The sequence below is a fragment of the Osmia lignaria genome, chromosome 10 (assembly GCF_051020975.1).
Source record: "Osmia lignaria lignaria isolate PbOS001 chromosome 10, iyOsmLign1, whole genome shotgun sequence".
Taxonomy (NCBI): domain Eukaryota; kingdom Metazoa; phylum Arthropoda; class Insecta; order Hymenoptera; family Megachilidae; genus Osmia; species Osmia lignaria.
Window position 1 is genome coordinate 7,022,052 of NC_135041.1, and position 21,279 is coordinate 7,043,330.

Consider the following 21,279-nt stretch of genomic DNA (forward strand, 5'->3'; position numbering starts at 1 on the left):
TTGGATATTATCAATATTGTTACGCTACCAATATTTATGCGCTATCAGTATTTCTATGCTAGTAATATTGCAACCTCACCAATATTGCTATATTAATCAATATTTCTATGCTAGCAATATTGCAACCCCACCAATATTTCTACGCCAGCAATATTGCTACCCCACCCCTATCCCTTTCAATACAAGTGTTGAAAGATCGCTTACTCCCGTAAAAAATAGTAACGTTCTCACCGATGTACACCGTACCAAAAGCTCGAAGCTCTTCGAAGCGAGGAGAAGAAGAGGGTGACAAAAAGTTGATAGTGGGGAAAAAGAGAGAAAGAGGCAGTTATTCTGGTCCAAGCTCTTCCGATGTGCTTGCTTTTCGATGTGGCTGGAATTCTTCACCAGAGGGAGCCACCTGCCTCGTCGTTAAGAGTGGGAGCAAGGTGATGAAGAGGACACAGAAGAGAAGGGGCCAATCTCAAATTACTTGGTGAGCTCCTGGCTAGGCCGACCGAACATCTTTGCCCACCATTGCCCGGCGACCTTTTATAGACACTCGACGGGAGTGGGGCGGGGTGGGAGATCGAAGAAATTTTGGTGAAAACTGGAAGTTTATGTAGATTGGAATTCTTCGTGTTCTTCATTCATTTATACTATTGTGATATACTTATACAATTTACGAATAATTATGAAAAATGATTCTATCAATTAATAAACGATCTTCGGGTTGAAAGAGATATTTTTTGGTTCAGTTGTAACTATTTTGTGCGAATAAAAATGGATTTTAGGATATAAATACGAAAGATATTCATTATGGTAGGAAAAAGATTGACTGCCAGTAGAACAAGCAACTGGTATATCAGACAATTCTATAAACTGATCGAAAAGAAATATCTTTCGACTCGATTGTAATTATTTTGTGTGAATAAAAATGGTTTGGAGGATATAAATACGGAAGGAATTCATGGTGGTGAGAGAGAGAGAGAGAGAAACGGACAGCCGGCAGTAGAACAAGACGGTGCCGTGTCAGGCGCGGCTAGTAGTACGAGTAGACGAATGAGTACAACCATACTGATGTCTAAACCGATGTATACAAACACAATTGAGGATGACTGCATCGGTAACATTGTCTTTTAAAGGACTTGACTGATTATTGAATGTTACCTGGAATAGAGAAACGTTTTTATGACTGAATTGTAAAAGCTTTCTATTTATAATTAAATTAACCCTTTGTTGTATTGTGTTGCAAATATACTACCTGTACGTTTCATTATCAATAAAATTATACAAAGCACAAAGTTACAAATTACAGACAAAAATTTAATTATCTTTACTCTCTTGTAATTACCATGGTTTCAGAATGTATAATACTTTTTTTTACACGGTATGATTTTTATTTCTATTATTAACACATTACAGACGGGAATCGAAAATTCTCGTTTTATTGAAATATACATTTAAAATGCCCCATCGGTAATGTCTTAATACTAAGGAAAACTTGTGTAATTTTTTCACTAAGAATTCAATGACTATCTTGGCCAAAATAAAATGAGTAATATCATTGCATCAATCATATTATATTATAATTGTAAACAGAGTGATGCAACCAATATTTCTAAGGCTATGTTTAAAACAGTTTAAGAATTATTTTTAACTCTTGTGCTTTATATACCGTGGCACACAATCAAAAAGTTAATTTTAACTAGAAATATCAGAAAGTTTTTGTTAAAAGTTAATAAGCACTCATTTATGAGTAGAACCCCGAACAACCATAACTCCGTTACAGCAAACACCTTAAATTTGCTAGTGGTAGTGTAAACAGGACTTTAAATAAATTTTGAGAACATGGAGTAGACGAAATACATCGGCGCCGCAATAGCAGTGTCGATGAAAATGCGTTTGGCATTCTAGCTAGGCATCTTTGTAACGATAATAACGATTCTCGACGGTATAAATACAGAAACTACAGACATTTCATCGCAACTGCAGGATTAACAAGAATTCTCAAATGAATCCTACTAGTAGACGGCAATTTTTCAACATTAATTCCGTTCACCTGTTGAATCATCGATCAACCTCTTTCCATTAGGTTACATAAAATGCATCGTCCCTCTATTAACCCTCAGACGGCGGACCATGGATACTGTACTTCTACTGTACTCAGGATACTATTTTCATTTTCGAAATTATAAACTGTTCCTCTAAAAATTATTTCCATTTAATTTTAGATTATTATTCTATTCATACTCCGCTGTTTAAGCATTAGGTATCTCCTATAAATATATAATTACATTATTATATGCAAAAGGAATTTCACTATCACAATGCAAATAGTACCAAAGCGTCCTAAGGTCACTTACATCCAATAATACAATAGTAAATAGTATTTCTAACACAATGAGTGGACGTATTAAAATAATCGGGGATGATTCGACGTTTCTAAATTAATGTTTGGCTTAGATATGACAATGCTCGATGACGTATCGGTATTGTTATACTTTTCAACGTTGGCACACCCACGCTTGTCATAGATTCGAACGAGTCAACGACTCCTGTCATCGATGGTCAATCTGCACGAGAAGCGATGACCCTGCTGCTTTTCAAGTACGGTATATCTAAATCGGTACGAAGAGCGGCGTAGTTGTGCCGGCTGAATGTTAGACGAATATTTCAGCGAGAAAGAGAAGCGTGGGACGTCGAAGCTGATTCTCGTTTTAATTGTCATCTATTGAGTCAACTTCCTGTGACAATGAATTTTCGATCGTGGAACGTATACCTGTTGAATTTGTGGCCATCGCTCCTGCATTTTTATTCATTTGCAAATACGAATTGCTGGGAAGCTCGTTATTTTAGAGACTGTTTAAAAGTCGCAGAAAATGCGAAAACTTGGCAGTCGAGCACCATCATACAATGTACTTGAATATCTTTTCATTGTATAAGTCTATCTCCAACTCAAAAAAGAGCGTTTAGTCTTTCTTGTCTCTCCTAAAATATCTCCGATCTATAAAAATACGATTTTACGAACATCTTACTCGACATGTCCAAGTGGGCGTCGAAGTCTACATTTTCAAATGACTATTTCTGGATCTTAATCATTTGCTTTCTGCACAATCATCTGTACAAGAATTTACTCTCTTATGGATTACTCATTCTAAATGAAAATGATTGAATTTAAAATTTTCATTTACACAGATAGATGTATTAGAAAAATAATATATAGAATAACTGTATAAAATTTATAAAATAAAAGTAAAAGTAAATTTAAATACCATCCCAAAGATTCCCCTCCGTCACCCTAAGATTAACTGGACAATATTTATACTTAATTATTATTTACCCCTAAAAGGTAATTTGAAATTAAGCATATTTAATTACACCTTATCTTGTCCTAAACATAGAAGAAAAGAATCTTATTACCATTTTCTCCATATTTAGCCTACTTTGGTAAAGAAATACCAAGGCCATATTCAGCATAATTTCGAACTAAATCATCAATAAATATAATATCCTGAAGTAATTTTTTCCCAACATCCCTATCTTGCCCTCTCCTACTATCTAATCCATCGTTTGGCAGCTGCTTTTGAAAACGTGGGCGTCCGCGTAACGGTGGTGGTCGTCGGCTGGTGGTTCCCCTCGACGGCCGACGAAGACGAGGAACAACGGCTATGACGAGTCTCTGTTCGCGTGTTCCTGGTGGGGATGATCTAGCACGCATGCGTGCGACCGTCATTTTGACGAAGCCATGGAACCGCCGGCGCGCCATACGAACGACGACGGGTCGCGCACTACGAGTAGGGCGCTGGTCGGCTCCGAAACCCCGAAGAACAGAAGGAAGAAGACGAAGAAGACGAGGAGGAGGAAACGGAAGAAAGTGGTAGCAGATTACGACCGACTTGAATCGAGACGATTCGATTGAACCATCAGCCAGAAGAACCGAGGCATCAGGTGAAGCTTTGCTAAGAAGCTGTTGAAGAATAAACGAAATCTCGGCCAAGGGAACGAGGTATCGTCGAGAGATCAAATGAATCAAACGGACAGGATGTCTTCAGCGATCGCTAAAGCCTCCAAGTACACGTACCGCTCCACCGGAGGTGGTACCGCCGATGTCAGCATCGAATACAGCGCCGACCTGAGCGCTCTCACCAGACTGGAGGTAGGTCTTCAAGAACAAACCTTTCTCTTAATCAAAAATTTCCATTTATCTAGCTTAATTCCATTTTTCTATCTAATCGTACCTTAGCATAGCGAAGTATTACAGTTCTGAATTATTCAAGACACGGTTCAACTTGGTATCCTTGAAAATGATTAAAAAAGAAAGAGGGAACAGGAAGGATCTCGCGAATAACTCGAATAACTATCAGATTCACGTAGAAATAATGATTCTCAAGATGAATCCAAGGGGTCAAAGTTGGAACGTCCAACGCGAAGAGAAGATGATGACGCAACAGAGAAGAGATGGAAGATAAATTCGCGGGACGGTCGTTCGTCCGAGTGATATCGCTGGTGATAAGGTGAAACGGATAGGAAGTGAACGATTTCGTGGCTGGGACAAGTGCGACAAAGTTCAGTGACCATAAGGGATATTAGTGCCAATCCCCAGGAGGAACGAAAGTGTCGTAGACCGTTCTTCGGCTATCGGATTGCTCGTGTACGAAAATAGTCGTAAATATCGGCCGTAAATGACGATCGTGCCGTGGACATCAGTGACATCTACGAGGCGTCCACGGACCAAGACCAACGACCCGATCGTTATCGTCCATCTGGATCGTTCCTCGACCGCCATGGATGAAATTCGAAAAAACTTTCGGAGGAAACGTGCACTCGAGTAAGATTGTACTGTTTGTTGAATCGAGGAGAACGATTTTTTTTTTTCTTACCTTGTTAAGGAACACGAATAGACGAGTGCACGTAATTTTGTTCCTTTTGAAAAGAAACGACCCCGATGGACGGTCGCTAAGAACGAAAATCCTTCTGTTCCCTCGGCAAAACGAGTTCTATACGTCTTTCTGAAATATCCAAGCCGCCGCTTGCTTTGGGTATTTTCGTCGCTCGATTACGTAAAGCACTGACCCTCTCCGTACACAGCTTCACGATTAAGATCTAATCCTTTATTGCCTCTCGTTTCAGGACAAAATCCGCCTGCTGCAGGATGACCTGGAGTCTGAGAGAGAGCTGCGTCAGAGGGTGAGTTTATTTTCTACCTTCTAATAATCGTCTTGCGTTTCATCTTTCGGGTTTCAGATGGTTGCATGATTATTTTAACACTTTACCTACCGGAAGACTATTAATAAATTTCTCGATACTACCGTTTGTTGACTGAGGACTAATTAATGTATCTTTTCTTAGTATTCATTAATATATTAGTAATGTTGGGAGTAAATTGGAGTACTGTTAAGCTATCAAGTGTACATTTAGTACGTTTAACAAAGAATTCTTGATTTTCTTCAATTTGGGAAAAGATATAACAAGGAAGGGTTGAAAATGAATCTTAGAATCTTTGGATTCTGAAATGTTGAAAGAGTTTTACTTGCTGTGAGGAGATCGTAAAAATAAAAATACCGAGAAGCATGAATTTCGAGACTTTATGTAATCCGGGCATTGTGAATTTTGAAACAGATACAAAAAAAGCGAGGCTGGCCTGCTCTCCACCATAGAGTGGGGAGCAGTAGGTCGAAATGTCCAGCTCTCGAGTCGCGTCTATTTTTGGGGATGCGCGTCTCTTCAGCGTACGAACTCGCATTCCTTCGTGTTCAGTGTACATGTAACGCGTCCGTGTTTTAAAAAAATAAAAAAAAAACATAATAATAATAGCAGAAAAAAGAAGAAGTCATAACTTAAATGAAAGCTTATGTTCGTGGGAAAATGTTCAGAGTAAAATATTCCAAATTAAACAAAAATAAATAAATTAATTTTTCCTCCTCTATGAGAGTGCAATTTGAAATATTTTTATGGTATCTAAGAGAGGCGATGAAAATTTATTGGAATGACGATCATTGATCGATCGAATCGTTTCTGAAAGTGAAACTCATTTGATACGTGACTTGAACCGGTGCCAGCATCGTCTCAACGCGTTGGAAAAGCAGCAACATGGAAATTATTATCGCGTTAAATATGTATCAAGTGACTCACGAAAAGAAGACGTATTCTTGTTACATAACGTTATGAATGTCTGCTTACTCAACACCGTTTGTATTATCAAAATTAGTAGGCAAACTTTTGAATATTTATGAGAACAGAAAAATTGTTCTTTCTCAAGCTTTTCTGGGCCAAATTATTTGTGATGGAGAAATTGAAATATTTGTGAAAGTGTGAAAGTTAAAATTAATATAAAAATTTCAGTCATTAACCGAAGCTTATCTGTAACAAAAATATTCACAGAAAGATTCTTTATTTTGCAATTAATTATCGAGCTTTATATTTTCTTATTCATTGAATTATTTATTGTAATTTAAAAATGACTGAATTGGACATATTTAATTTTTTATTAAATTATTCTCGGGCAGAAAGAATAGCAAAACTATTAATTTTCTAAATGTTTAAATAATTCACGATTTGTGCGTTGAAAAATTCATGGTATTGGGATCTTGAGGTATCGCGGTTGAAACGAGAATGTATTTCACAGGAAGTACAGTTTGGACAATGGGAAGTGCTCCGACTTCCGGAGAACGAACAGTTATGGCGATGTCACGAGTCTCTCTTTTCTCGATAAATGCTTCGTTTGTAATATGAATAAAGCTCCCGATATAGAGTCGGTCTGTCCGGAATTAGATCGTTCTATTCGCGGTCCGAAGAAACCTGACGTCAAGCTTGCAACGAGCTGTTCGCGTCGTTCCTTGAGGCCTCTTTCCAAAACAATGCCGCGCGTCTCGATTACACATGTTCTCACAATATCGTTCAATACCACAGTGACAAAGTACCCTATTCAAAGGAACATTATACAGAATAGAATTAGGTATAATTTTTTCACTTCATATTTGGCTTTTTCATTACTTAATTACTTAATTAGTGACCACAGGGCGTAACAAAAAAAAAAATTTCAGAATAGTAAACTATGATAAAACACTAAACTTTCATTTGTGAAATCATGATTGAGCCTACTACTTAACTTTACTTTTTAAATATTTTAAAATTTCAATGTTAAATGCTTAATTTTTTATATTTTATCATTTTTTCTACTTTTTCTTTTAATCAATTTAACAAGTGGAAGGTCTAATTCAAAAGGCCTATTCAAAAATAATAGTTTTGGTAATAAAATCATTATTTTTCTTTGTAGATCGAACGCGAGCGCGCTGATTTGAGCGTGCAAGTCATCCAACTATCCGAACGTCTCGAAGAGGCGGAAGGTGGCGCCGAATCTCAAGTGAGTATCAAAATCTTATATAATATTATTCGAATATTAAACATACAACTGATTAAATTTGATCTCCCGCGCAATACATTTATTTCATTAATTTATTGATTATAATTAATTAAATCTTCACACGAATAACACGTATTACAACCCCTATTCATTAAAGAAACCTTCAATTATTTTCTAAGGGTCTATCAAACGTATATTAAAAATTTTATTAAGCTTTTGAGTATGGATGTTAAATTAATTATTTGTATTTTATAAATATTCACAGTTTGAGATCAACAAAAAAAGGGACACGGAACTGGCCAAACTGCGCAAACTACTCGAAGATGTTCATCTCGAGAGCGAGGAAACCGCGCACCTTCTGCGCAAGAAACACCAGGAAGTCGTTGTTGACTTCCAGGATCAAATCGACCAACTTTCAAAAGCCCGCGCTAGGTTAGTCAAATAATCTATTTATTTATTTGAGACTCCATTAAATCAACTGCCTTTAGGGTCCTTTATATATCCGCATCACTAACCCTTCGTTTCTACTATTTCCTTTAATCGTCTAATAATTTTTCAAAGTATCTCAGCTGGTATTTATCAAAGGTTAAAACCCGGAATGAATCATCACGCGAAACAAGACGTGTTTCGTATCAGCCCTTCGATAATGTTTTCTCATCTCGGAACGACATTAAATTCGATCAGCAAACGGAAACACGAAAACATTCCGGTTAACGGAATCCAAACAGCTGTCGAATCTAAGGCGAGTTATTCGATCTGTAAAGAACATAGGAATCGGGAACACCAATAAACCGAAGTTTAATTATACACACCTGTGAAAATAAAATCGTACCATCGCGATCCTCTTCTTTGAGGTCAAAGCGCGCGAGAACCGAGCCGAGCGTCAATAAACAATTCGCCGGAAGTTCGAAGTTCGTCGAAATTTCCTTTACACGCCGAGGTAAAAGGGGTGAAAAAAGAAATACAGAAAAAGAGGATGAATCATTATGTGTCGCTTTAATTATAGCAAGCATCACGCGGAACGAAAGCGTATTCGAAAATTGTGGAAATTATGCTCGTGTACGATATTGGCTACCGGCCAAACAACGAACTTACTCGCACCTGAAATACACGTAAACTCGTTCCTCTGGCTCTTCTAAACATAACCCGCGTCCTTTTCAACGTCCCGGCGCCCCGACGTCCACAAGGACGCCTTCGTTTCAAAAATTCACCGAGCTGTCATTTAGACAACGCGTGTTACCCTCGAAATCGATGCTATTCGATCTAATTTTGAAATTTCGTGAACAAATTTTCTCGCCTTATCATATACATTCGTAACAGCCTTCGTAGTTAAAAGTGTCATTTAAATTGTGACAAAATAAATTAATGAAGGATGATAGCATCACACTCGATAAATTTAAATCCTGTAGAATATGTTTGAGAATACTTCTTCTAAATAATTGCAGAGGATTTTATTAACATTCTTGTAAAATTAAAATTAAAAGTTACTTTACAGACAAGAAGATTTTGTTATAAAATAATTAATGTTGCCTCATGTGTTTACATGAAGCTACTATTTATTTTAGTTGAAATGACTAAGTTAATCCAATGAATATAAAATTAACATTCTAATTTATAAACATAATCTGCCTATATTTTGTAAATTTATCCATTTTTTGCTTATAAAATTCTATTACTTTTAGTTGTGACAAGTATTGCCATTGATAATTACCGGGAAACCACATATATTCTGTTGATTGACTACTATTATTGACTTATACTACTGCCACATAATGTTTTCCTTAACCCATTGGGAATCAAGCAGTGAAATAATATTATACACGTAACATTCTTTGTTTTTAACAAAGTAACATACAAAATTTGCCATAAAACATTTTTAAACAATACAGATAATTCATAAAAAAATGTAGAGTACTAGCCACAGCTTAAATAATCCTACATCTTTTCACTCTTGTTATAAACATGCATAATAGTCTAAACTAATCTAATATGAAATGGATAAATTAGAAAATACAATTCGGCAATAATTTATTATTCTTTTACTAGGAATATATCCAGGAGTAATAAATAAAATGTGTCTGATCATCGACATTAGCGTTCAATGTCTGCCTGTTTAGTTGAATTATCCCAACTAACATTTTGATTAAAACGAAGAACCAGAACTGCTTTCGTGTTTCTATTTAAGAAAATGTTTATAATTTCTCTGTATATAAGGGATCTGGAATCTGGGCTGAAATCGGAGCTCAAAAAATTCTGTTCTAAATATGCTTTCCAGTAAAAATAATTGCGACACTTATGTGTCAACAGTGTCGCGAGACAGCAGTTTATACTTCAACTAGCGAAATAGATCGTTCTTGGCGCCATTAACATAGCACGAGAAATAATAGATGAAACGTGGATGGAAAACGTGCCTGTCATTAGACGCTTCCGTGAACAGTTTCAGAAAAGTGAATATTCTTCATCAATAGTATTCTTTCATTTTATAATATTCAATGATTAAAAATTATAATGTCTTCAAAATTAGAATTTTGAGAATTATCTCTTTTTTTCTTTGATACTAGTGTTGGAGCCTCCTTTCCATATATCACTATTTTCCTTAAGACAAGTTTACCATGCTGGGTACTGTACATTTTATAATTCTCAACTCTTCCATCAATAGAAAAAGAGAAAAAGAAAATCAGTGAAGCTTAAAAACTCAGCGCGAGGTTTCCACCTGTTGGTGCAAAGAGAGGATGTCAAAAACGTCTCCAAAATAGCGCAGTTCCATCTCTCAAGTTGCTTTCAACCCTCTTTCTTTATTACCCATCTTCCATTACCTCCTCTCACTCTTCCACTTTCTTCCCGCTCTTTCCATCACATTTTTCATCATCCAAATGCTTTCCAACTTTCTTCGTCTCATAAATGCGCTCAACATACCATCATCTAAATTTTCACACCTTCCCTCTTTTATTTTCATTCGCACTTCTTAATCCTCTCTCAACTTTGTTTTCTTCCTCGCCTCTCCTCTTCAAAGCGACACGATTTTCCTTTCCACCTCCACTTTCGCAGCTTTTGCTCCTACAACTTTCTTTCTTTCAAGCTCCTCCTCTCCCTCTCTCGTTTTTATTCTCTCCCTCCACAAGAAGGTTTGCTCGCGTTGCTACCGTTCGGCTTATGACTATTTTTAACTGTGCGAGTCGCGCGGCAATCCACAACCCCGCGTTGCCGCGCCATATTAGTACAGGCGACCAGCTCCGGTCCCCACTATCCTCGGAATCAACCGACACCTTACACCCTCTATGTTACGTGTAGCTGGATCATCGATATCATAACGCTTCCCGTTTCGTGGCCAAGGGTGGAATCATCGAAAGACACTTATATGCTGAGTGCTTTACTTGAAATGATATGTTTCATTTAGGAAGAATGTTTAGAATAACTATGTCACGTTGAGTAGCAATCGCTATTTATATAGAGTGGTCCAATCGAATTCAATATTTTTGGAGTTTCGAACCATAAGAGTAATAATTTCTTATTACACAATCACTGACTTTGACCTTCGTACATTTCATATAAAAAAATTCAATGTGATCATACAATCACCCTTTTAATATTAAGCAATTTTTATTTTTATTAAATATTATATAAAGGGGTTTGATGGTGTTATGAAGATGACAGGGAAAATTTAGGGTAGTTGTAGTAGAATCTAGATGGTTCGTGATACTGAGATTCATTTGGGACTTTTTGTAAAGGTTATTTCTATGCAATCATTATAGAAATGACATGGAAGATTTCAGAGTATTATTTATACATATAGCAAGATGAATATAGGATTGATTATGTTTTTAATGACTGGATTGTAATGCAATGAGATTGCAATTATTAGAAATATCTTTTTTTAGAGAACGATGTGATAGAAATGATAAAGTATCTAGGGGTAGAAGAAATATGTATATTCGTTGGAAGAACAAAATTAGAGCTGGAAATGTAAAAATTTCAAAATAAAAGGTAACAATTGAATTTTTTCTGATGCTTAATTAATGAAATTTTCAGAGCTGACAAGGAAAAATCGAAGTTCCAACAAGAAGTGTACGAACTCCTCGCCCAACTCGACAGTGTCACCAAAGAAAAATTGATGTCGATAAAGACTGTAGAGAAGCTCGAGATACATGTAGCTGAGCTGAACGTGAAAATTGAAGAATTAAACCGTACCATCGTTGACATCACCAGCCACAAAACCAGACTATCCCAGGAAAATATCGAGCTTACAAAGGAAGTGCAGGACTTGAAGGTACAGAAATCCACATTAAAAAATTACAAACAAAATTGAACGAACCATCATTTTTTTTCTTCAAAAATAACTCCCTAATTGAAACTAAAATTTTTATAGGTCAACATCGAGAATGTTATTTACCTGAAGACCCAGATCGCAGGTCAGCTCGAGGATGCTCGCCGTCGTCTCGAAGATGAAGATCGTCGTCGTTCATTGGTCGAGGCTTCCTTGCATCAGGTAGAAACCACTTTAGCACATTTAGCTTTTAATATACCAAAATACAAAGAAGTTAGAAAGTTTTCTAATCTTTCTCAAAAATTATTTGGAATTGAGCAAACAATGCATGTTAAATTACTGAATGACTTAAAAAAGACGTGAATTGAGATCTCTGGGTGGCCCTACTTGATATATTTTAAGTTCAATTAAATTTCGAATGAATAATGATCAACAGGTGGAAACGGAACTGGAATCCGTTCGCATTCAACTGGAAGAAGAATCTGAAGCACGTTTGGACATTGAACGGCAATTGGTTAAGGCTAATGGTGAAGTACAAATATGGAGATCGAAATACGAAACTGAGGCCAATGCTCGCGCCGAAGAGGTAATTATAATAAAATACAAAAATGTTATTATAATTAGATTTATCGTGGTATTCTAAATATTTCATTCAATTGTTGGAATAAAGGTAGAGGAATTACGTCGCAAATACAGCGCTCGCATCCAGGAACAAGAAGAACAGATTGAAACCCTGCTGGTGAAGATCAACAACCTTGAAAAACAAAAGTCTCGCCTACAATCTGAAGTGGAAGTCCTGATCATTGACTTAGAAAAGGTATAACATCTTTTTCAATTTTAAAATCAGGTCTTATCAAAGTATCATTGCACTTTCATCAGTAACACTAATTTCAGCTGACTGACTTCTTGTCATAATTCTTTTTTATTTTCTTTAAACTGAATTAAGTTTGGAAATTTTATATTAGGAGCTATTTTCACCACAAAAATTACTAAATATACTTAGAATAATATAATTTTCATTTTCTAATTATTATACTTGTGGAAAATTGCATGAATTATAAATAATTATTTCATTATTTGTTTGGCAATCGAGGAAAAATGTTTGTAATTCTGGTAAGACTTCACCAAATTTCAACTGCAACATTTTCTGCTTTGATTATTAATGGTGTTCTTTTTTATTTGTTAAGGCCAATGGAACAGCTCGGGAGCTCCAGAAACGCGTTGAACAACTAGAGAAGATTAATATCGAACTAAAGGCTCGTTTGGATGAAAGTATGGCGATGTATGAACAGAGCCAACGTGATCTTCGCAACAAGCAACAAGAACTTCAACGTACCAATGCTGAACTCGACAAAACTCGTGAATTGAAGGACCAACTGGCTCGTGAGAACAAGAAATTGGCAGGTATGTTCTTTAATTTCATGTCACTCAGAATCACTAAGATTATTAGAGTTACAAGATTTTATCGAGTTTCTGGTATTGGCGCTACTGGGGAGGGACCAGGGTGGGCTTGATCTTCCAAAAATATGGATCCTCCCCCAAAATGTCAACTAACCCTATCACCATTCTAAAATTCTAAAATTCCAAAATCCCAGAATTCTGATATCGTAGATTTTAATCCTAGATATTATTCGATTGTTTCAGATGACCTCAGCGATGCTAAGAACCAACTGGCCGACATGAACCGCAGACTTCACGAATTGGAACTGGAACTTCGTCGTCTGGAGAACGAACGTGAAGAACTTGCTGCTGCCTACAAAGAGGCTGAAGCAGTAAGTAGAAGCATTCCATTTATTCTGATAATTTTTTCACTCTTTTGCAATTTTGTTACAAAATATTGTCAATCTAATATTTTTATTTTCTTCAAAATTTTGTATCATCACGTAACACACAATATTTCTATAGAGAATTTTAAGTACTATTTGACGAAGAAGTCTTATACGAACTGTGAAATGATTAAAAAAAAAAAATCAATTAATTACAGGGACGCAAGATAGAAGAACAACGTTCCCAGAGATTGTCTGCTGAATTAACTCAACTTCGCCATGACTACGAACGTCGCTTGACTGAAAAAGATGAAGAAATCGAATGCATCCGGTAAGTACCTAAACGATTTTTATTTATATTCTTTTCATTTTTAGTTTGCAATAATTCATAATAATGCTCGTAATTTCTATTTGCAACATCAATGTTAATATTTAGTTTAATTTAGATATTATTGAATAAGCAGTGTTACAGTTTCCAGGTATAGTGTTTTTATTAATTCCTAAAACTCATTACTGGAAATTTATTAATATTTTCACACTTTGATATTGAAATGGTGAAAACAAAAGTATTTCTGTTGAAATACTAAAAAATCATTCACAACTTTCCTCTTGTTAGTAATCATCTACTATATTATAATATTCTATTATTTATACTATCCTCTACTATTTAAACTTTAACAGTCCTATCTCAAAGCAAATATGTATCCGAAAGAGAATATTCCTAAGGGGTACGAATTTTTAGCTTCTGACGCAATCTATTGTATTTCCGGTACAACCACTACCATGTTCGACTATTAATAATACAAGGTTAACTTTGTCATCGATCAGTCCAATAGATTAATCACCGTGAATATTTTCAAACCATTCAGACAATGCTCGAGGGAATATCTTGTTACAATTTATTTACTTATTTATATATATGTACATAACTATGTGCAAAATTTGCCAAGTGCCAAAATCAAATCGTCATCAAGTGATGATAAAACACTGAGAATTTTGTTTATGAAAGATGAAAGAAGATAAAGAGTGCGTCATAACATCAAGAAGAGGAAAAGTTTTCTTTGCAAAAAGAATTTCATACGAAATATAAAACACAGAAGATAACGATATACAAGAAGAAATTTGATTATTTAATTAAAGAAATAATATTATTGAAGTTTTTCAATATTTTCCCATTATGACTAATACGTTCTCAGTGAACTTCCATATAAACTACCATTATATTGCATTATGAGTGAATCTTGATAATCTATATTAAACCATAACTCTTCACTAAAGAATTAAAAATACTATTAAACCAATTAACTAAGAAATACCATCCAACTTGGTTAAGGACGAACGAAAATGAATCAAAGATGATATTCTACAAGAAATTAATTGATTACCATTGAGTATGAATCATCGACACTTTTTGGGTCGTTAATAGAGGCACGTAGCAGCGATACGCACTCAGTGCGCAACCCTTCTATTAATAAACGACGTTCAAAAGCGATTAGTCGCGATCCAATTATTACTGGCAGGTGCTGATTGGCCGGCCTCAATGTGGCAATCGTAAGAAAAACCTACAAAAGATAGCACCGCTCACGATCGGCCCAATTTTTCTCGACCATTTCAAGTGTCACCTCTGATCATCCGACTATGAAAGATCAGTGAGTAAAATCAACAAACAGTTTCCCTGAAACCACCCCCCTGTATCTAACACCTTCTCACGGTACACGATTCAATTAACAATCCTCCTAAAACAAACGTGAAAAGAAATTCAGCGTCTCGTAATTTCTATTCAAGGTAGATGTTGGATGAAAAATTAACTATACCCACGTACAGACACTCCGAACAAATCCGTCAACCCTTTGAGCCAGTTGAACGAATCGATACTCTTCGATTAAGATCAATACAACAAAAATTGAGAAGAAAAGAAATTGTGTCAGTGATCTAAATTTGAATCTTCTAATATATTTTATTAGAAAATTTGATCTGAAACAAAAGAAGAAGCTCGTGGATCTAAAATTTTCGGAATAAAAGTGAGAAAATTTCATCTACTCCGTGATAAAGGAAGGAAGCAATAAATAGTGAATGACAAGCTTCTAATAAATATTAGATAGTTTGATCTATAAAAAGAGAAGAACATCGACCTGACATAAACTTGGGAAAAATCTTTCATTTCAAGAGGCTACGAAATTTGAAATTTGTGTAAAATGGCAGGTTACTTGCCCCCTATGTACGTACCCTCCGAGCCAAAATGGAAGCACTGGCCCACCTACATCTACGACAAAAACTACAGCTGTGGGGTCAATTATTATCAACCTATGCTGGATTACATAGAGCGGCAAGGTAGAAGTAATTATCGAAGTTCAAGGATGTCAGAACCACCAGAGTTACCCTGGTCCGATGGTAGAGCTTTATGGGAGGACAAACCCGTGGAACCGTACTCGAGGCACGAGCTTATTAGACGAGCGATCGACGCCGAAGATGAAGCTAGGGATCACCTGTCCCACTTCAAGGTATACGAAGGTGGAAAGAGTGAAAGCTGGGCCGATGCGAAACGTTTCGTTGACGCTGCGTGACTCGACGACTGCCTGACCTTTTCGAGTTTCTAAATTTGGTGTCGCGGAAGGGGCTGCTCTTCTACGAGTACACCTCGTTCGATGTCAGATGCCTACCGTGTCTTTCGAATAGAAGTTTGTCAACTGGACAAAGAAAACACCTAGGGAATTCCTTCAGAAGGAAAGTCACGGTCTCGGTTAACCCTTGAACAGCGGAGCCTGGGTCAATCGTGGCCCAAACTTACAAAACGTGTACAAAAATATTAACTTCAATATGTAATTTTTAAACGAAATAGTTTCGTATATTGGAAGAATAATTTTCAAAAGAATGGTGCAAAATTTAGAAATACAAGATCAAATTAAAATTGAGGCTCTCTCCATGGTGCGCTGTTCGAAGGTTGACACACTTTTTATGAAGTAGACGACTTCATTTGCGAATTTTCAAATAATTATATCAGTATCCAAAATCTCTCTTTTCTAAATTTAGCAATAATATAGTAGGTCACATAAGTATTCGTATTTCTTATTAGAAACTGGACGTTTGCAATAAATTAATTCAAGTTAGTATTAGTAATTCATGAGTCAATATAACATGCATCAAAACATTTATATCCGCAAGCATATAGATAATCGAGTAAAAAATATAAAATATACTTTATTACACAGGTTGCCAAATTATTTTTGGCAATATCATTGAACCAGGCATACTTATCTATATACGTGCTCTTAAAGATACGTTTTCTAAAAACAATTTCCCACTGAAAGGGTTAATCAAGAAGATACGAATACTTTGACGACTCCCTATAAATCAATTCTAAACTCGGTAGAAGTCGTTTCGCTGTTAGAATATTATTTCCATTTGTTCCAATAACTGAACTCCTCGCCGTCCGATTACCGCCCCACTGTCACCAAAGTTTAATTTAAGATCGTCTCGGTAGACGATTGCCAACGTTCAGAATGTTCGTCGTTGAGATTCGAGGAACGTGCATAGAAAGCGGAAATCCCTGATCGGCTTATTGTATTAATAACGCTCGCCAAGTAGCCGTCGACCCCTTCGACGTTTCGGAATCCCTATAAAGCCGGTCCCCAAATAAAAATATCGCGGAAGCGAAAGGAATCAGTTGGCAACCGGTTATTTGGATCGAGGAACAAAAGCGAAGCTATCGAGACACCGAAGGTGTCTGCCAAGTCACCGTGCGTCTTCGTATCAAAAGAGGAAAAAAAAAGAAAAGAAAAGAAAAGAAAGAAGGAATATCCATCTCTCGTATCCCAGCTGGGAGAAGTTAAGCTCGCGACTTGGCTCGTATTGGCAGTCGTTCTCGAGTCTCTACAGAGGTTCGATCTCGAGTACTTCGGTCATATTCGAGTTCTGCACATTCGCTGCAGCTAAGTTTAGTCTCAGCTCGGGATCGCAGAGGGTGTAGGCACGGCCCGTAAACGCTTTCTCTCTTTCGTCCGCGAGCGAGCATCCTCTTCACCAACTGACGTGTTTTACCGTGTCCAAAGATAGCGAATCGCTCGGACTTCAGCTTGTCGAAGACAGCGCAGGCCAGCCACGTGACCAGAGAGGTGTTCCCACGAAAACTCGAAGAAGTGCGACTGAGATCGTTACCGTTACTGGTGCAGAGCGCGGTTGTCAGGAATCGGGCTAGACAGATCCAGCGAGACATGGCCAACATCGAATTCCAGTCCCTCAAGGACATTCAGAACATGTCCGAGGTGCAGGACGCCCTTGATCATGGCAGAAGTCTTCGAGGTAAATCCGCGAAAGCGATCGAGTTCCATTTGAGGGCCGAAGCCTTGAAGAACCTGACCAGGAGTGAAGAGTTGGCTGACATCAGAAAGTATCAGAGAGAGAACATGTCGGTTTTGTGGGATGGCAGGGACCATCTCAGGCTGATGGAACAGAGGACGAGGAATCTGATCGACGAAGACAAACTGACTGCTCCATTGAACAACCTGAGCAGAGAGCTGAGAGGATACGAGGAGAAGTCTAGCAACTATTTCCTGAACAAGAGGTACCAACGCCTATTAAGACCCGCACGGTTGTACGGATGCCTTGGAATTAGACCCGCTTGATGGATGTAAATTCCGGGTAGATTTAGGTGTCGTAGTTACGTGGGTAAAAAGAAAAAAAATGATGTGACACGAAACGATGAAATGATATGATCAATAAAACAGGAGAGATTTCATTATACCTTAATTTTTGATTCGGGGACATCGTAGATGTAGAATAGATCATTGGGGGATTATTTTCATTGATCTATCGTTCGGATTTTGGTTAGAGTAGCTTTTAAATTCGTACTCTGTAGGTTTTATAGAAGATCAAGTGTTCGGAGGTGGAACAAGGAATGCTGAGATATTCTGTACATGCAACTAGCACCCTTTTCACGTTTCTGTCGTGGTTACAGGAATGGTAATGCCTTTCAACTATGTGGCTAAACTAACTGTATCTTGGAACGTCTAAAGCACGAGGGTCATTCTAATACCTTATATTCTTTTGAAATTAAGTACTAACACTCTTCCTCGAGCATTCTTAACCGTTCGTCAACAATGAATTTAGGGGAAAGTTGTAATATACCAACAACCCTAAATTCCTTTCACTGTAACTTGAGCTAGTCTCGGTAAAAATGAAATTTTAAACAAGTGATTTGTAGTACAAACGAATAAAAAATTTTCATTGCATATAAATTGTCATAACTTTTAAGATAATTATAATATTTGGTTGTGGTTTTACTGATTATAGTCAAAAGAGTAGTGATTAATTTTGTAGGGAAAATTTAGAACAAAATAACTTTTCTTCGCACTAAATATCAACGTACACGTTAATATTCATTCATTTGTTTTTGTAAAATACAGCTCACTAATGGAAAAATCGAGGACTAGCTTTAGTGATACTGCACGATTCCCTCCTATATATTTTCAGAGATAATAATCATGATTTTCCTCCAAAATCGTTTCTTAATCGCCTGGAAACTGTAATATCGCTAAAAAATTCTATCAAAAGAACCAATGGGACAGCGATTTATGTTCATACAAAATGAATAAATTAGCAAGCAGACCAGTATCGAGATCGAGCAGCTGAACGCCCGCGTGGTCGAAGCGGAGACGAAGCTGAAGACCGAGGTACAACGCGTGAAAAAGAAGTTGCAGATCCAGATCACCGAACTGGAGCTGACTTTGGACGTTGCCAACAAGAACAACATCGATTTGCAGAAGACCATCAAGAAACAATCGCTCACCTTGACCGTAAGAAAACAGAACCCACTAATTAATTGATTTAATTAATTTTTACTTGAAAATAGAAATTTAATATTTATATTATTTTTAGGAACTCCAAGCTCACTACGACGAAGTTCAACGCCAACTGCAGGTAACCCTGGACCAACTAGGAATCAGTCAACGACGCCTGCAATCATTAACTGCCGAGCTCGAGGAAGTACGCGGCAACTATGAATCTGTAAGTACTGATTCAATTTGAAAATTTGAATAATAATCGATATATATCGATTTATAGTGCTTCTCGTCAACACCAGGAGTACCATTGTGCATACAGTGCCTCTGGTGTTAACAAGGAGAATTTAAATCAATGTATCTTTTACGTTCCCTATCGGTCAAATCAAGAAGCTCATTTTTAGCACCAAACAGTAGATAGCGCCATGTGTTTATGCCGATTTTTTTTAAATACACAGAATTTTCAGCAACCATTTATTCAGAAACGAAGCCTTGTACGGGAAAATTTCACTCCGCAGTTTCAATTTAATTTTTCATGTAGATTTAAATACACTATATGTAAATATTTAAATGAATCCATACCAAAAGTCTTTTAAGCAAAATGGAAATTAGCAATACGCTAATTAACATGTTATTCGTATTTCTAAAGGCCCTCCGTGCAAAGAGAAGCGTCGAACAGCAATACGAGGAATCGGTTAGCCGCATCAACGAGTTGACCACCATCAACGTGAACATCGCTTCTTCCAAGGCAAAACTCGAACAAGAATTAGCTACCCTGGCTGGTGATTACGAGGAAGTTACCAAAGAATTGAGAGTCAGCGACGAAAGATACCAGCGAGTACAGAACGAATTGAAACACACCGTGGAGATCTTACACGAGGAACAAGAACGTATCGTGAAGATCGAGGCCATCAAGAAGTCTCTTGAAATTGAAGTGAAGAACCTGTCCGTCAGATTGGAAGAGGTTGAAGCCAACGCTATTGTTGGAGGCAAACGAATCATCAGTAAACTCGAAGCGAGGGTAAGATACCCCAAAGAAATACTGAACATAATTTTCATATGTTAAAGAAAATCCTGAAGAACACCGCTGAGCTGAAATCTTCAAAATCAATTACAACTTTGTAAAAAGAAAATTGAAGCTCTATAATACCATGTGTTTTTTACAGATTCGTGACCTGGAGCTCGAGTTGGACGAGGAGAAACGTCGACATGCCGAGACCGTGAAGATCCTCCGCAAGAAGGAGCGTAACATCAAGGAGGTGATGATCCAGGTCGAGGAGGACTCGAAAAACATTGCTTTATTGCAAGAATCATTGGACAAAGCGCACCAGAAAGTAAGCATCTACAAGAGGCAGCTGCAAGAACAGGAAGGCATGTCCCAGCAGAGCGTGACCAGGGTTCGCCGATTCCAAAGAGAATTGGAAGCTGCAGAGGACCGTGCTGATACCGCCGAAAGTAACTTAACTTTGATCCGTGCGAAACACCGCAGCTTCGTCACCACCTCCACCGTACCCGGTTCTCAGGTGTACCTCGTCCAGGAGACGAGGAGTGACCTGTAAAAACACGACCGCCGTCGACACCCAATCCTTTGCCACTTCGAACGCCACCTCGTCGTCATTAGAAACGTATGTATCACGCGATATCGCGTGCTCGATCGTTAACTATTTAATGGCAGAAATAAAGCTCAGCCCAGGACCGGATTAAGATTCCTGGGACGGGAGGCTGTCAAACCATCGAGAGCCTCCTTGATTCAAAAATCGAAATTTATTTTAAATAAAATAAGAAAAAGGGCAATGGTAAAATAAAATTTCATTTTTAATATTTTTTCACCTAAATGGGAGGCTTATAACAGGGCCTCCTGCAAAAAGGAAGGAGGTACCCACCTTAATCCAAAGCTGGCTTTGCCAAAACAGAAAGTTATTTCTATCATTTTCCATAGGTGTTACGAGCAAACGACGAACCAAAGGAAGAGCCTCAATAAATCATCGTAAATAAAAAAAAAAAAAAAAGAAAAGGTCAAGAAGAGTTTCCAACGGATCGCAATGCAAACGTCGTAAATAAAGAAATATTAAAATTAATAAATGCTACCTTATTAAAAATCCAACTTACGACAACGCCCAACGATCC

The 21,279-nt window shown here is 37.2% G+C and overlaps 2 protein-coding genes across 3 annotated transcripts; both read left to right on the top strand.

Annotated features, from left to right (window-relative positions):
- The first annotated feature begins 3,722 nt into the window (after positions 1 to 3,722).
- Positions 3,723 to 21,166, top strand: LOC117611651 (paramyosin, long form). The gene is made up of 16 exons (XM_034339680.2): positions 3,723 to 4,138; positions 5,113 to 5,169; positions 7,259 to 7,345; positions 7,611 to 7,777; positions 11,375 to 11,612; positions 11,712 to 11,831; positions 12,046 to 12,195; positions 12,280 to 12,426; positions 12,797 to 13,013; positions 13,254 to 13,381; positions 13,594 to 13,706; positions 18,972 to 19,167; positions 19,250 to 19,378; positions 19,802 to 20,173; positions 20,319 to 20,777; positions 21,092 to 21,166. The coding sequence occupies exons 1-15, from the start codon at positions 4,007 to 4,009 to the stop codon at positions 20,709 to 20,711; spliced, it is 2,646 nt and encodes an 881-aa protein (XP_034195571.1). The 5' UTR covers positions 3,723 to 4,006; the 3' UTR covers positions 20,712 to 20,777; positions 21,092 to 21,166.
- Positions 14,669 to 18,952, top strand: LOC117611655 (paramyosin, short form). Of its 2 annotated transcripts, XM_034339692.2 has the most exons (4): positions 14,669 to 15,024; positions 15,161 to 15,876; positions 17,425 to 17,936; positions 18,231 to 18,952. In XM_034339692.2, the coding sequence occupies exons 2-4, from the start codon at positions 15,571 to 15,573 to the stop codon at positions 18,274 to 18,276; spliced, it is 864 nt and encodes a 287-aa protein (XP_034195583.2). In that variant the 5' UTR covers positions 14,669 to 15,024; positions 15,161 to 15,570; the 3' UTR covers positions 18,277 to 18,952. The 2 variants fall into 2 exon arrangements, with proteins under 2 accessions (XP_034195583.2, XP_034195582.2); XM_034339691.2 differs by lacking the exon at positions 18,231 to 18,952 and having other exon boundaries at positions 17,425 to 18,216.
- Positions 21,167 to 21,279: the final 113 nt, after the last annotated feature.

Bases quoted from the DNA above. Each gene is read 5' to 3' on its own strand.
- LOC117611651 (XM_034339680.2), top strand. From the start codon at position 4,007: ATGAATCAAACGGACAGGATGTCTTCAGCGATCGCTAAAGCCTCCAAG. The intron at 7,778-11,374 runs GTTAGTCAAATA...TGAAATTTTCAG, and splicing joins CTTTCAAAAGCCCGCGCTAG to AGCTGACAAGGAAAAATCGA. The intron at 12,196-12,279 runs GTAATTATAATA...GTTGGAATAAAG, and splicing joins CCAATGCTCGCGCCGAAGAG to GTAGAGGAATTACGTCGCAA.
- LOC117611655 (XM_034339691.2), top strand. From the start codon at position 15,571: ATGGCAGGTTACTTGCCCCCTATGTACGTACCCTCCGAGCCAAAATGG. The intron at 15,877-17,424 runs GTATACGAAGGT...CCGTGTCCAAAG, and splicing joins ATCACCTGTCCCACTTCAAG to ATAGCGAATCGCTCGGACTT.